The following is a 16285-nucleotide window of genomic DNA, read 5'->3' as shown; positions in this document are numbered from 1 at the left end:
ATGATAAATTTTTACATTTCATTTGAAAAACACATTAATATAATAAAAATTAAATAAGTTATATTACTTAAATGTATATTTAATTGTAACAATTCAAATTTTAAAATTGGAAATTAACCATGTAACTATGCATTTTTGTTTAATTATGTTAATATGTATGTTCATTTCAAAATTTTAATTTAAATATCAATAATTATTAGGTGGATGGTAAGAATATAATCTCTATAAAATAGTCTTAATAATATACACAAATAAAAGGCTGAAAATTATTTTCAAAGTAGTTGCGCTTTTCTGTCCTTTTAATTAAATTCATTAATTAAAAAAATGCCATATATGTCAGATGGATTGAGTTATGGTATTTTTGGGCATGTGGTAATGATAAACCATGATATTATAACAAAGTCTATATGTAGATAAATAATCTCCATAATAAAGTAGGTTATTGTAAAGAAATCTTGTTACATGTGTTTTTTTAAATGTATATATGTTCAATTTTTTTGTAAATGTATACATGTTTAAATTATATATTAATTTTTTATTGTATCAATAATAATTATTATTTTAAATAAAGTTATAATTTACTTAATTATTACTTATTTTTTAAAATGTATATATACTTGAATTATATAGTGATTTTTTTATCTAATTTTAGTAATTATTATTATTTTAAATAAAATTTTAATATATATATATATATATATTTTTTTTTTTTTTTCTATGTTTATTATGAATTCATATTTATTAGCATTTATCAATCATTCAATTTATATGATTACACAAATAATATAAATAATTATAAATTTCTATTTACTAAATACAAAAAATTTAACCAAAAGATTTTAAAATTAAAATAACTTATATAATTAAAAAACTTTTTAATCATAAAAATAATCACAAATTTTTATTCCTAAAATAGTTGGAGAAGAGTCACTCTTACCCTCGTTAAAAAGTTGAGGAATTTAATAACCATTTTTCACAATGAAACTTGAAAATTTTAACATTCATCTTTCTCTACCTTGTTTTCCATATAAACATGATTATTAGTTTGATAAATACATTCTCTTTTACTCTAAAAGCTGCTACCCACTTTGCCATGCTCATCAAAGTAATCAACACTTTAAAATCTGGTACCTCTTTCCCATGTAAACATGGGAACCTGCTTATTAAAGTGAAGAATCAACCTACAACATTATCGTTGAAGCGAGTAGAATTACATAATCACAGAAATACATACTTCATCACGGCAACAATCAAACTTGACCGAGTGCGAAAACCAACCGCCCCAACCAACACATCATACTCTCTCAAGTGGAAAGTCATCAAAAAGTTACTTTTTATTTGATTGAAACATGTAACAGTGTCGTGGCATGATTTTAGTTCTAGAAGATCTAGCTCTGAAAAAAAGCGATGACGCTATCATAGAGCTTCTCCTTGACATCAATGGCGACGAGGAAGTCCAGATGGGCAATTTGGGCTTGAAAACATATTTGTATCCCTCTCTCAACTCGCGCTTCAGTTTTTCCACGTCTCGTAGGTCTGCAAGAGGGTCTGCACCTCCAGAAGCGAGGAACAAGTTTTGGGTGGGCACTTTGGACAGATCATATGCCGGAGGATAGATGGAATTATACCTCTGATTGTTCTCTGCAGCTCCATAATCATATTTTTGAAACTTGTTTGCTCTATACACTACATGCACCCATGGCAACCAACATGTTTAATAATCAAATACAAAACTGATTTTTAATTATATATATATATATATAACCAATAAAATTATTTGGTGTGATGTTTCGAACTATTTAATATGATTCATCTAAAAAATATAATGAAATATATATATAGTTACTACTTACATTGAGCTAAATGAATCAAGTTCTTCGCTGAGGTAGCCTCTGAAGTCTCATACATCCCACTTCTAGAAATGTTAAGGCAGCAGTTTATTCCTACAGTACAGGTCCACTTCAAGAGTTTTATGGTTTGGATTTGAGGAAAGTAATGAAGGTTGTTATTAGTATTCTGCTGGTACTATTACATCAGATATAATTACAAATTAATTACTATGTCTTATATATTTTTAATATACTAATTATTAATCAAGTACTTGAACTAAGATTTTTTTGACATTTTTTTTTCTATTAAACATTAATACCTGTAAAAGTAGACGAAAGACTATTAATACACAGCACATTTTCTCTGCCACATATAAGATCAATAATTTGCTGTCCTGTTATCGGCCTGTAACAAAAAAAATCCAAACAAAAATTTTAGTCTTTTCTTTGTTCTAGTTGAAATGAACTGTTTTAAGAATATTCTAGAATATGATGCAAAGCAGCTTAACTCATCAATTAGTTCCTATAATCATATTTCAAAATCTGCCATCGACATAAAATTCCAAAATCCCAGATAAATTTGGAATTCCAAAATCTGCATAAATTAAAAAAATACTAAACTTTTCTATACTCACGTTTTTGTGCTAAACGCATAGATTCTGAAGTCTTCAAGTAGCTGCCATGATGAACCAGACAGATGAGAATAAGAAGAAGAGAGTTTAATAGAAACACACAGTTAGAAGGGACTGCTATCAGGGTTCACCTGGCCCACATTTAGAACGTTTCCAGCAACTGCTATCGGCGAAAACATATGAGAGTCATAAGCAACTGGAGCCAATAATGCCACTTTGTCCACAATATCCACTAAAAGCCCTTCACTTAAAGCAGCCAGGGCGCATTGAGCTCCCTGAAAATTGTTCCAGGCCAAATGCTTTAGCAAACAATGAGCTTATTATTCTGTTAAAAAACTAGTTGATTATTTGGTCCTGGAAAGCTATAAATAAACTTATAATAACTACCTGAGAGTGGCCGATGAGATGAACCTTTCGGTTTGTAATGTTGTGCACTAGGTACATCATGCTGGGAAGGTCAAAGGCTGCCAATTCATCCAAGCTCCAATCCCAGTATGCCTGAGGAGTTGATTATCCATATATCATTAGAATGACATATCACAGCATCCAGAAACTATTAAACTTCAAAATTTTATAAATTAAAATAATTGGAACTAAATCCCATATTATATATAAAGTTAAACATGTGAGAATAAATAAATAATTAAAATAAATTAAATATTATAAATTAAAATTCACTTTTCAAAATTTTATAAATTAAAATTTCCTTGGAACTAAATCCCATATTATATATAAAGTTAAACATTTGGAAAAAAATATAAAAAAATGAAAATATCATTGAAATAATTTTGGAATAAACATCGGTATTCTAATTTATATTTATATTTATAATATCTTTTCCATATATAATATTATTTTCAAAATTTTCATGACGTACACCTACTAATGGATATGATCAATAATCTCTTTATAATATATAATATTATTTTTTTCCCAAAGTTTTCATGACATACACCTACATTGTGATAGTATGAGTTAGTGTCATAGCGATATTTAAAAACAAAAATAAAACTACTCATATTTTAAAGATTTTATATGCAAAATGAAATTCTAAAAATAACTAATTTTCAATTTTTTTAATATATATGAAATTCCAAAATAATAATTAACAAAAATTAAAACATATATGGATAATTAACATTATATAAAATAGTAAGGTGATTCACTAAACGAATTAACAGATGTAATATATTTAATTTGTGATCGATGCTTAATATTTAATTTAACCCATTCAAAATAATATATTTCATATTTCATGTTATTTTTTTGTCAAATTATGAAGTTACATAAGTATATATAAAATATATAATTATTTTTTATGATGTAATAGTTTGAGTTAAGAGTTTATGTAAAATTTCCTTTACAACCCAAGATTATCAATACCAAATATTTCACATTCAGAACTTAATATGTTGTTTAAGATGACATACCTTGACTAACAACGGAAGAAGTAATGGCTGCCATCTTCTGTCTTCTGTCTTCTGTCTTCTTCTCAGAATTCGGTTTCTCTCCTCTTGCCCTCACTTCCTTTATGTGCTTCTTGATGGAAAAGAATGCAACTCTTGTGTGTGGGAGAGAGAGGACCCAATTCTTTATATATTATTTACCTCTAATCTGGTACGTCCATCATATACCAATTCAACGCTTAAGATCTAATGCTTTAGATTAGAAACTGCTTTAGTGCTTTAATGCTTTTAATGCTTTAATGCTTTAATCGGGTCACATTAAGATTTAGAAACTGCAGATTTCTAACATTCTCCCACTTGACCCGATTATTCATAATATTAAGTGTTGAACATCATACTATGATAAATTGCTGAGAGTTATGGCGGTTGTGCACTATTAATGCAATGCATTCCCTTCCATATACTACAATACCAGCAATCCATCAATTCATACTCATAATTTATATAAAACAGCATAATGGTCCACATAATGTCTTATATCATAATGATTAAACATAATATCTTTATAAGACTCTTTCTTGTTTAAAATTACATAAAATACGTACTACTTCATTAAAACAAGAGACACATAATTGTATATCAGAAACACATAAAAGAGCTCAGAATTTCACACATCAATTATTATTAATACAACCAAGACCCATTCTTTGAACATGTTCCTTAAATTGTCTTGGTTGTAACCCTTTCGTCAAAGGGTCTGCAATCATAAGTTCTGTCCTGATGTGCATGATTGACACTCTTTGTTTCTGAACCTCATCTTTCACAACAAGATACTTCAGATCTATGTGTTTGGCACCTTTAGAGTACTTGTCGTTCTTTGAGAAAAATACTGCTGCAGAGTTATCACAATAGATTTCAGCGGCTTGCTAATGGTGTCGACAACCGCAAGTCCTGAAATAAAGTTCCGCAACCATAATGCATGAATTGTGGCTTCAAAACATGCCACAAATTCTGCCTCCATAGTAGATGAAGCAATGATAGTCTGTTTCGCACTTTTCCATGATATGGCACCTTGAGCAAACATAAACAGGTAACCAAAAGTCGATTTTCTAGTATCGATGCATCCAGCAAAATCTGAATCGCTATATCCAATCACCTCTGATTCATTGGATCTTCTATACATGAGCATGTAATCTTTCGTGCCTTGTAAGTACCTCAAAACTTTCTTTGCAGCTTGCCAATGTTCCCTTCCTGGATTACTTTGATACCTCCCTAACATACCGACCGCAAAGCTGATATCCAGTCTAGTACAGGTTTGAGCATACATTAGGCTACCTACAACAGATGCATATGGAATTGATTCCATTTCCTTTCGTTCAACATCATTCTTAGGACATTGCATGAGATTGAATTTATCACCTTTCTGTACAGGAACTATTCCAGGTGAACACTTACTCATTCCAAATCTCTCTAGAATCCTTTCGACATATCCTTTCTGAGACAATCCCAATATTCCTTGTGATCGATCACGGAATATTTCTATTCCAATCACATAGGATGCCTCTCCCATATCTTTCATTTCAAAGTTCGTTGAGAGAAATTCCTTAGTCTCATGCAATATACTTAAATTATTTGCAGCAAGCAAGATGTCATCAACATAAAGGACCAGAAAAATAAACTTGCTCCCACTGATCTTTAGGTATATACAGTGATCAACCGTATTTTCCTTAAAACCAAAAGATGTAATAATGGTATTGAACTTAATATACCATTGTCGGGATGCTTGTTTAAGCCCATATATTGACTTCTTAAGTTTACACACCAATTGTTCTTTACCTTCTACAGAAAAACCCTCAGGTTGATCCATATAAACATCCTCATCAAGATCTCCATTCAGAAAGGCTGTTTTCACATCCATTTGATGTAACTCCAAATCATAATGAGCTACTAATGCCATTATTATTCTTAGTGAGTCCTTTTTCGAAACAGGAGAAAATGTCTCCTTGTAATCAACACCATCTTTCTGAGTGTAACCCTTAGCAACAAGTCTAGCTTTATACCGTTCAATATTACCACTAGAGTCGTGTTTGGTTTTAAAAACCCATTTGCATCCGACTCTTTTACAGCTATGTGGTAACTCAACGAGATCCCAAACTTCATTATGTTGCATGGATTTCATTTCTTCTTTCATGGCATTAATCCATTCCTTTGACTCTTTACTTTCTACAGCATGTGAAAACGAAACTGGATCCTTATTGATTCCAATATCATAATCTGATTCTTGCATATAAACCACATAATCATCAGAAATAGCTGAACTACGATTTCTTTGAGGTCTTCTTAATGCTACTTGTTGTGGTTCATGCATATCAGTATTATGTAAGTCATTTCCTTCAGGAAGTACTTCTTCATTTATATGTTGTTCATTATCATCATGCTGTTCTACAACAGCTGGAACAACATTTGGAGTAATAGTAGATGGAGGAACTATTCTGGGCAATGTAACATTTACCCTTGTTTCCTTTATTTCTACTATTTCTCTTCTAGTACTCCCACTGACTTCACCATTCTCAATGAATCTTGCATTACCAGTTTCTACAATTCTTGGACTATGATTAGGACAGTAAAACACGTACCCTTTAGATTTCTCAGGGTATCCTAAAAAATACCCACTGATCGTTCGAGAATCTAATTTCTTTTCATGTGGATTATAAATTCTCGCTTCCGCTGGACAACCCCAAACATGCAGGTGTCTTAAGCTAGGTTTCTTGTTAGTCCATAACTCAAAAGGAGTCTTTTGAACAACTTTACTAGGAACCCTATTCAATAAATAGTTAGCGGTTTTGAGAGCATACGGCCACAAATTCTTAGGTAGTGTAGAATCTGACATCATACTCCTAATCATATCCATTAATGTCCTATTGCGCCTTTCTGCTACACCATTTTGCTGTGGTGTACCTGGCATTGTGTATTGTGCACATATGCCATGACTTTCGAGGAATTTTGCAAATGGACCTGGACACTGGCCTGACTCATTATATTTACCATAATATTCACCACCTCTATCAGACCTTATGATTTTCACCTTTTTATCTAATTGCCTCTCAACTTCCTTTACAAACGTCTCAAGGACATTCACAGATTGAGATTTTTCATGAAGCAAATAGACATAACCATAACGGGAAAAATCGTCAATGAAAGTGATGAAATACTTTTCTCCATTAAAGGCTGGAGTGTCCATAGGTCCGCAAATATCAGTGTGTATTATTTCAAGAAGCTCGCTGCTTCTAGTGGATCCTTTCTTATTATGTTTGGTTTGTTTACCTTTAATACAATCCACACATAATTCTAGATCACTAAAGTCCAAATTTGACAAAATTTCATTACTTACTAATCTCATCATTCTTTCTTTGGATATATGACCTAGTCGTTTATGCCACAAGAAAGCAGAATTTTCATTCAACCTGCTACGTTTACATCCAACATTATTTACTACATTCAACAAGGAATTCGCATAAGTGTCATTCAGTTTCAATTTATATAAACCATCAATTAGAATACCAGAACCAACATTATCAGTATTCTTATATAAATCAAAACAGCCAGATCCAAACATACATCTAAAACCAGAATTATCCAACTTACTTACGGAAATAAGGTTTCTAGATAATGAAGGTACATAAAGGGTACTGTATAAGTCTAATACATATCCACTTTCTAGAATTAGACGATAAGTCCCAATGCCTTCAATTGAAGATTTCATTCCGTTTCCCATAAAGAGAAAACGATCTTCATTTGGATTTATGGTTCGGATCGTAAGAAATCCCTGCATATTGTTGGAAACATGAGTTGTAGCACCAGTATCAAGCCACCATGTATTAATAGGAACTTCAACTAAATTTGATTCAAAACATACGAAAGATAGATAACCTGCAAATAAAAAATGAAATAACTATAAGCTCATAACTAACGCGATTCAGATGTAGACATAATAGTATAATATAGCACTCCTTTGGGTAGATACTATCTTATACTTAACATAATTAAATACCAAAACATAAGTAGGTAATAAATATATTCAATTAAATAGAACTGACATCTTTGGATGATCAATATTTATCTAATCAAAATATCTATCAAACCTCATCATGTCAACTAGTTATAGAACAAGACTTTCCTTTGGGTAAGTTCTCAGGTTCTATCATTAGCGACGCCAGTTTTTAATTGGTATTATTATAACTGGCAATTTCTATCAATAATCATTATGTCACTTATGCACTAAATGATTCTTCTGATTTTGACCACTTTGGTGATTAACAAAATACTAAATCTCATGTGCACAAATAACTTATAACACATACCTTATGCAAAACAACATTCTGATTTTGACCACTTTGGTGATTAACAAAATCATAAATCTCATGTGCATAAACAATCATTAATGTATGCAAAACAATCATTCATAGAGCAATTACTTTTATGCCCAAATTTCAAACGTCAATTATTTTGTACCAGTGAACTTTAATCGTGCAAAGCCAAAACAATAAATGATGCACGAAAAGACCCTTCTAAACTTCAATCCAAATTATATTGAATATAAGTAATTAGGGTCCATATTTCCAACCAGCAAATGTGACCCTTGGAAACTAATACCCAAATTACACAATGTCATAAATCCCAAAGCATTATATCGAGAAAACCAGAAATCTTCAAATTACTAACACGTTTTTCTTGAAAAAAACAATTTACCAAAAAAATCTATTGACAGTCTTCCATCGCTGTAACGATTTACAGGTCTTCCAAACAAAGTTCGGCCATAAGGAGGATTCTCTGCGACCATATTTTAAGGGAAAATTCAATGTATTGTATTGTGCCTGTATCAGAGGTGGAGTCCCCAAAGTTAAAAACGGTTGGATATTCACAGCTACTATAACACATTGCAGACAGCAATGTCATAATCATAACTATACAAGTGCCACAGCAAAATTTGCCTGTACGGGGTTTCGAACCTGCTTGACGAGCAAGCTTTCATTCTTTATGTATCATCTCGTGTACATACTCCTCAGATTCCCAACCAGAATAAACCCATCGCATGTAATTTCTGTGTTTTCAACTCGCCTTTGATCCCGCGGGGTAAATCTGTGGACGTTTGCCTACTGCGCATCTTCATCGTGGTCATTTATCCACTTCAAACCCTTGCTCCGCACTGCGAGCGAGGGTTTGACGCGCCCGCCCACGGATCGATTCTTCTCGGATGTTTGTTTTTATAATGTTAAAAGGCATGGGAAAGTGAAGGGAAGGTCGCAAGGAGGAGTCGAGTTCGAGTTTGCTTGCGGCGTTGGAAAATTGTCTTTCCATGAGGAAACCAGTACAAAATTCACATGGAAAAGAGAAACCGATGGATCCCTTACTAGCACTTAGATTTTGGATGGAATTTGTTTATCGGTGATTAAGCTTTATCAACAAAAGTGCCCGATACTTCATTATGGTTATAGCAGAGAAATAATGCAATAAGCACCACTTTACAAGAGAATTCTTCCAAACAGAGAATTTATCAAGGGAAGGGCATAAATAAATCGACAAGCTAAGCATTTAATTCTTTCTTGATTAACATGAAGCCAACGCACAGAACAGATCAATTGCAATCATAGGAAATATTCAGTTATTGATTGTGGCTCTGATACCAAATGTAAAATTTCCTTTACAACCCAAGATTATCAATACCAAATATTTCACATTCAGAACTTAATATGTTGCTTAAGATGACATACCTTGACTAACAGCGGAAGAAGTAATGGCTGCCATCTTCTGTCTTCTGTCTTCTGTCTTCTTCTCAGAATTCGGTTTCTCTCCTCTTGCCCTCACTTCCTTTATGTGCTTCTTGATGGAAAAGAATGCAACTCTTGTGTGTGGGAGAGAGAGGACCCAATTCTTTATATATTATTTACCTCTAATCTGGTACGTCCATCATATACCAATTCAACGCTTAAGATCTAATGCTTTAGATTAGAAACTGCTTTAGTGCTTTAATGCTTTAATGCTTTTAATGCTTTAATGCTTTAATCGGGTCACATTAAGATTTAGAAACTGCAGATTTCTAACAGTTTATCCAAGGAATAGGTTAATGGCTTAATAGGTATTTGGAATTAGTGAAAGTTTATTTTTTTTAAAGACTATTAGCTAATCATTTGAAGTTATATAGTTTTTTCTTAATAACAATAACGATATATAAAATATATAATTATTTTTTATGATGTAATAGTTTGAGTTAAGAGTTTATCCAAGGAATAGGTTAATGGCTTAATAGGTATTTGGAATTAGTGAAAGTTTATTTTTTTTTAAAGACTATTAGCTAATCATTTGAAGTTATATAGTTTTTTCTTAATAACAATAACGAATCAATTTATATTGGCAAATTGATCGAAACTCAAAAATGACTATCCTCTACTAGATTTTTTTAACATAATTCTTTTTAATTGTTATGTTATAGAGTTTATTTAAACATATTTTTAGATTAAATATAAATTTATTGGAATCACACTTTTCAGCCGTGAATTTTTATAATAGAAGTGGCTATACTAAATCTATATAAACTCAAAAACATATTTTAAATATTATAAAATGAATCATAATGGACTTAAAAATCCTAAAAAATAATAAAGGTATATTAACCCTAAATAACTTACTAATAATGTAACAATAATGTCTATCTAATGCCACCGGACAGCATTAAAAACCATAAAAGTATAATAACTCTTAATAATGGGTCAATAACGTATATCTAGTCTTACTAGTGAGCATTGAATGCTACACATGGTCGTTATCCCACTGAATAATCTGTTAATGATCGAACAATCTATATAACCCTTACTAGGCACAATTGAATGCTTCAGATTAATAGTTAATAATCCGTTAATAATCGAATAGTTTATATCAACTCTCACTAGGCAGCAATGAATGCGGTTGATGGGCAGTCTTTGTAGAAAGTGCACTTTTTTAACCTAAAAAATTGGGTGTAGTTTTTAGTGTAACTTTTTGCAATTATTTTTGGTGGCTTTTTGCGGTTAAATTTTTCTAAAATCTGGCAGCAATTTATTGAAATCGCAAGTTTGATAGGTGATTTCTGCACAATCAAAGCGTCCTGGGGTTTTTCAGGGTGCTGAATCCAAATATGCAGTTAAAAACCCATTTTAAATAATACAAATCAAGATTTAACCTCAAATTTTTCCGCCGGATTCCATTACCGAAATCTCCAAAAAACCGCACTAAAGGCAACTCCATTAAATTACAGCGTTTTTTTTTTAATTTGAAAAGGTGATTTTTTTTTTTCATTCACATCCCGTGTTTTATTTTTTCTTTTTAAACATAAATTTGTCTATACTCATTTGGAGATCACATATTTTATGTTACGGTGGGACATTATATATTTTATTCTATAGGTTATATTATGGAGAATTACCCTCCACTGGTGGACTTTCCTCCATTTTTACATCATGGTGGACCAGATGTTGCAGTGGATGTTTCGGCTCCTAATCAGGGGGTCTCTGGCAGAAATAAGGAGAGAGATGCGGCGGAAGGTTTGAAAACTGGTGCTACTCATTCGGTGGATAAGGTGGCTGCGTCTCATAGTGCTATAGCTCGGCCGGATTCTCCTGAGGAGTGCAGGGGTTTTGAAGATGTTCTGAGAAAGAAGGGAGAGAAGAGGAAGTCTCAAAAATCGATAGGGTCACAAGAACTGGAGGGAAACCTTGTATTAGGTATGGAAGTATCAATTGATGAAACCCTTACGGTTGCAGACTGCACTATTGTTGGCCGGGCAAGAGGAAAGAGGTTCTCTCCAGAGGATCTTCAGTTATGGGGAGAAGATCGCTTCATAAATGATAACCCCTTACGTTTTGAGGCACAATGCCTTGTAAAAGGCTGGTTTCTGTTCAGATTTGAAGAAAAGGAAGCGGCCGACTGGGTCCTGGAGAAAAACTGGTACATTGGGAACATTCCAGTGCTGATGAAACGCTGGACCCCTCTCTTTGATGCTATTAAGGAAAATACTGAAGTCTTCCCAGTTTGGATTCGGGCGCCGGGCCTCCCTTTTTATCTATGGACAGAGGCCGTTTTCAAATCCATTGGTAATCGACTGGGATCTTACTTGGAGGCGGATATGACATTCAGGGAGACAAAGATCAGGGCAACAACGCGCATCTTGGCAAATATTGATTTGAGTAAGGGTCTGGCGCAAATGATTACTCTTCAGTATAAGGATTATATTTATGAACAATTTCTGGATTACGAACGCTTGCCATTCCGCTGTCATATATGTCATGCTCCTGGCCACCTTGCCAAGGAGTGCCCACTGCACAGAAGACAGAGGCGATTCAGAAGGAAAAATGGTCAGAGAACAACCAGAAATTCCCATGCAAAGACTTTTCAGGAAAAGAATGGCTCGACGCCTCTGTCCGAGAACGGTATGGATTCCGGCGGACTTCGAGACGGGGTTTTCTCTGTGGAGGAACAGAAATCCGAGGAAGCACAAGCCGTGGACCCCCATCCAAATGCTGAAGGGAAGGAAGTCGACCGGAGCTTTTCGCCTGAACCTATTTCACCTCGCGAGGCGGAAACGGTAAAGTGCTCGAATCCTCCTATTTTGACTCCACGAAAACATATTAACTCAAATGTTTCCATGCATGATATTCAGTCAGTTTCTGTTGCACATCCTGTAAAACATTCTGTGGAAGGGATACCTCCAGTGCCTGCCCCTATTATAGAACCTCTTTATGCGGATAAGGGCTCTTTCAATCTAAAATGTGATAAAAACTGGCCTCCTCTCACCCCTCCATCACAATGTGCTCCTTGTCCCTATAACCTCAGATCTATGGGGTCAAAGACCGAGCAGGTTGGGGCTCTTGGTGGCCTTGGTCAGACTGGATTGATCAAGGGCAAGCGGGGTAGAAAATCAGACATTTCAAAAGCTAAGTTAAAAGCTAAAATCGATGTGGCGGATGGGAAGCAATCCTCAATACCTGGGGTACTTAGAGCAGTGCAGACCCCTGAACATGTTAAAAAATGATCTTTTCTTCATGGAATTGCAGGGGCTTAGCCAGCAAGCCCAAGAAACTGGCTTTAAGGGAATGGCTTCAAACCTCAAAAACAGACATCCTTTTCCTTCAAGAAACCTTGGGGAAAGGACAAGCGGTGGAATTGGTGCTGAAAACATTGATGCCAGGATGGTCCTTCTCTGCTATTGATTCCTCAGGCCATTCGGGGGGCCTAGCCATAGGCTATAGAGAAGGAAAAATAAAATGTTTAAACATGTGGGGATTGAAGAATGTTATGGGAATGGAAGTAGTCTGCCCAGATTTTCCTTCATCCTTTCAGGTTGTAAATATTTATGGCCCATGTCAAGGGAGGGAACATTTCTGGACAGATCTGATGTCAAAATCTTTGATGAACAAGCCCTTGATGGTTGTGGGTGGGGACCTTAATTTTTCTTTGGGCAGAGCAGAGGCATGGGGTCCCTCAGCTAGGGAGGATCCCCTGACGGACTTTTTCTTCCAAGCCCTTACAGATAATAAACTCATCGATCCAATCCCGATTAATTTAAAGCCTACTTGGAGAAATAGACGAGCCGGGGAGGACAGGATTGCAAAAAGGCTAGATCGGTTTCTGCTTTCTGAAGGCTTTATAACAAGAGTGCCTCTTTTTCGGCAATGGATTGACGAGCTCGGGAATTCTGATCATTTCCCGATTTTTTTGGATCTCTCTTTCCCCCCCCCAAAGCCTCCTGCACCTTACAAATTTAATTCCTCATGGCTGCAAGAAACTTCTTTCAACAATCTTTTTAAATCCACATGGATCCATCCTGACAGAATTACAAATGACTGTAAGAGTTTCTTATTTATGGAAAATCTGAAGAGATTAAAGAAAGCAACCATCTCTTGGGCAAAAGAAAGACAAAAACAGCAAAATGAAGATCTGTTAAAAATCAGGGAGGAATTGAAGTCTTTGGAAAGCATTGATGCAGATGGCTACTCCACGCAGGACTCTAAGGACCAAATCCTCTCTCTGGAAAAAGCCCAAAATCAGATCTTTCTAGCAAAGGAAGAGGAATGGAGACTGAAGAGCAGAGCAATATGGCTAAAATCAGGAGATGAAAATACAAGTTTTTTCCATAACTATGCAAAAGGGAGGAAATTTGCTAACACAATTTGGAGCCTTAAAGATGAGGAAGGTAGGGTGGTAAAAACTTTCTCAGAACTTTCGGGCTTGGGTCAGAGGCACTTCCAAAGAACCTTTTCTGATTCAGGAGAGGCCACAATAGCTGAGGTTATGAGGACAGCTCATTGTTTTCCTAGTTTCCTGGAGGAGGATGAAGCAGCTGAGCTATCAAGCCCTGTCACCAAGGAGGAGGTTGAGGCGGCAATGAAAAGCATGGGTAAGGACAAAAGCCCTGGTCCGGATGGTTGGACTATCGAACTGTTCCTTCATTTTTTTGATCAGATAGGGTTTGATATCACTGAAGTAGTGGAGGAATCGAGGTTGAAAGGGGAAATTTACAAACCCTTTAATTCAACCTTCATCGCTCTGATTCCTAAAAAAGACGAGCCGGAGACCTTTGAAGACTTTAGACCCATATCTCTTTGTAACTGCATTTACAAAATCATCGCCAAAGTGATAGCAACAAGACTTGTTCCAATTCTGTCCAGAAATATCTCAATGGAACAATTTGGCTTCTTGGACGGCAGACAAATACATGAGGCGATTGGTGTCGCCCAAGAGGTTCTTCATAGCATCAAACAAAAGAAGAAGAAAGGAGTAGTCCTTAAAATAGACCTTTCAAAGGCATATGATCGTATCAATTGGCTATATATCAGATTGCTGCTCACACATTTGGGCTTTGACTACTCTTTCACCAGCTGGATTATGGGATGCATTACCAATGTGAGTTTTGCTGTGCTGATCAACGGAGCGGCATCTCCTTTTTTTAAAAGCCAAAGGGGTCTCAGACAAGGGTGCCCCTTATCCCCGCTCCTCTTCCTGATTGTGGCAGAAGGTCTTAGTAGACTGATCCACAAAGCCAGAAGGTCAAACAAGATAAAAGGTATTGAGGTGGCCTTAAACCTCTATATCACCCACCTGCTCTTTGTTGATGATATTCTGATTTTTTCTAATGGATCTTATGACGAACTCAAGGAATATAAAATTATTATTGATCTATTTATGAAAGCTACAGGAATGCAGATAAACTATGGAAAATCACAAGTGTGTGTTGCAGGATATAACAGGAGAGAATGCAATACAATGTCAGATCTTTTCCCTTTCCATTTACAGCCCTTGGCCTCTCCTTTTAAATACCTGGGCTTCTGGTTAAAACCGGATGCTTACAGAAATGAGGACTGGAATTGGCTCATAGCAAAGATTGAAGCAAGAATATCCCATTGGAGCTTTAGATGGCTTTCGAGAGCAGGAAGAATGACACTTCTAAAATCGGTCTTATTGGCCATTCCTGTTTATTGGGCTGCTCTAACTTGGATCCCAAAGGGCATAATGGAGAAGATCAGAAGGCTCTGTAGCAGATTTTTATGGGCAGGCTCAAATGAAAAATCTGTTCTCCCTTGGGTGGCATGGGACAAGATTGCCAGACCAAAGGAGTGGGGCGGATGGGGTATCAAGAGACTACCAGAATTCAGCCTTTCATTGGCAGCAAAATCTGGTTGGAGACTTATCACAATGGAAAACCTTTGGACTCGGGTGATCAAAAGAAAATATATTGATCCAACCCCCCTGGAAGAATGGATCAGAAGTCAGGAGAAGAAGACGAAACAGTCCTCAGTAATATGGAAGGCAACAATTGAAGCTTTCTCAGTGATAGAACAGGGCTTGGCGTGGAAAGTGGGCAATGGGAATAATGTAAAAATTGGTAGGGATCCTTGGGTTGGCTGTAACGAATCATTTGCCCTCTCCCCTGGCCTCTTGAGACATTTGGGAAGTAGAGGTATTTTCACTCTAAATCAAGTGGAGAAAGTGGGTCAGTCAAACATATGGGGACAGGCATGGAAAAGTGTCGAAGACCTTGGATTAAATATTAGATGGCATCCTGAATGGTCCTCGTATGTTGAAGAACTCCATCGCTCCCATGTTAGAATAATTAATGAACATGACAAGCTGATGTGGGCTCATGGAAAAACAGGAAATTATTTTCCAAAAGAGGGTTACTCTTTCCTGATGGAGAAGAAAGGATGGTCTGCTGCGGAGTGGTGGTCGAAAAATTTATGGAAACTCAAATGTCCTTTGAAATCCAGGATCTTTCTTTGGTGTATGCTGAAGAGGAAAATCTCAACATGGGACACTCTTCAGTCCAGATTCTTCATAGGGCCGGGGAGATGTCCTCTCTGCAAGGCGAATGAGGAAACTATTAACCATC

At 35.3% G+C, this 16285-nt stretch overlaps 1 protein-coding gene across 1 annotated transcript; it reads right to left on the bottom strand.

Annotated features, from left to right (window-relative positions):
- Window positions 1–1327: 1327 nt before the first annotated feature.
- Window positions 1328–3925, bottom strand: LOC149143778 (triacylglycerol lipase 2-like). The gene is made up of 7 exons (XM_089451938.1): window positions 3902–3925; window positions 2849–2959; window positions 2593–2736; window positions 2465–2505; window positions 2150–2235; window positions 1854–1943; window positions 1328–1686 (listed from the first exon to the last, which is right to left on the bottom strand). The coding sequence occupies exons 1-7, from the start codon at window positions 3923–3925 to the stop codon at window positions 1328–1330; spliced, it is 855 nt and encodes a 284-aa protein (XP_089308064.1).
- Between the last annotated feature and the right edge of the window lie 12360 nt (window positions 3926–16285).

This window comes from Pinus tabuliformis, chromosome X (genome assembly GCF_031772625.1).
Source record: "Pinus tabuliformis cultivar Carrire ecotype Pingquan chromosome X, CPIR1, whole genome shotgun sequence".
NCBI lineage: Eukaryota > Viridiplantae > Streptophyta > Pinopsida > Pinales > Pinaceae > Pinus > Pinus tabuliformis.
The sequence above is the reverse complement of the archived record's forward strand: the minus strand, read 5'-3'. Positions and strand labels throughout refer to the sequence as shown.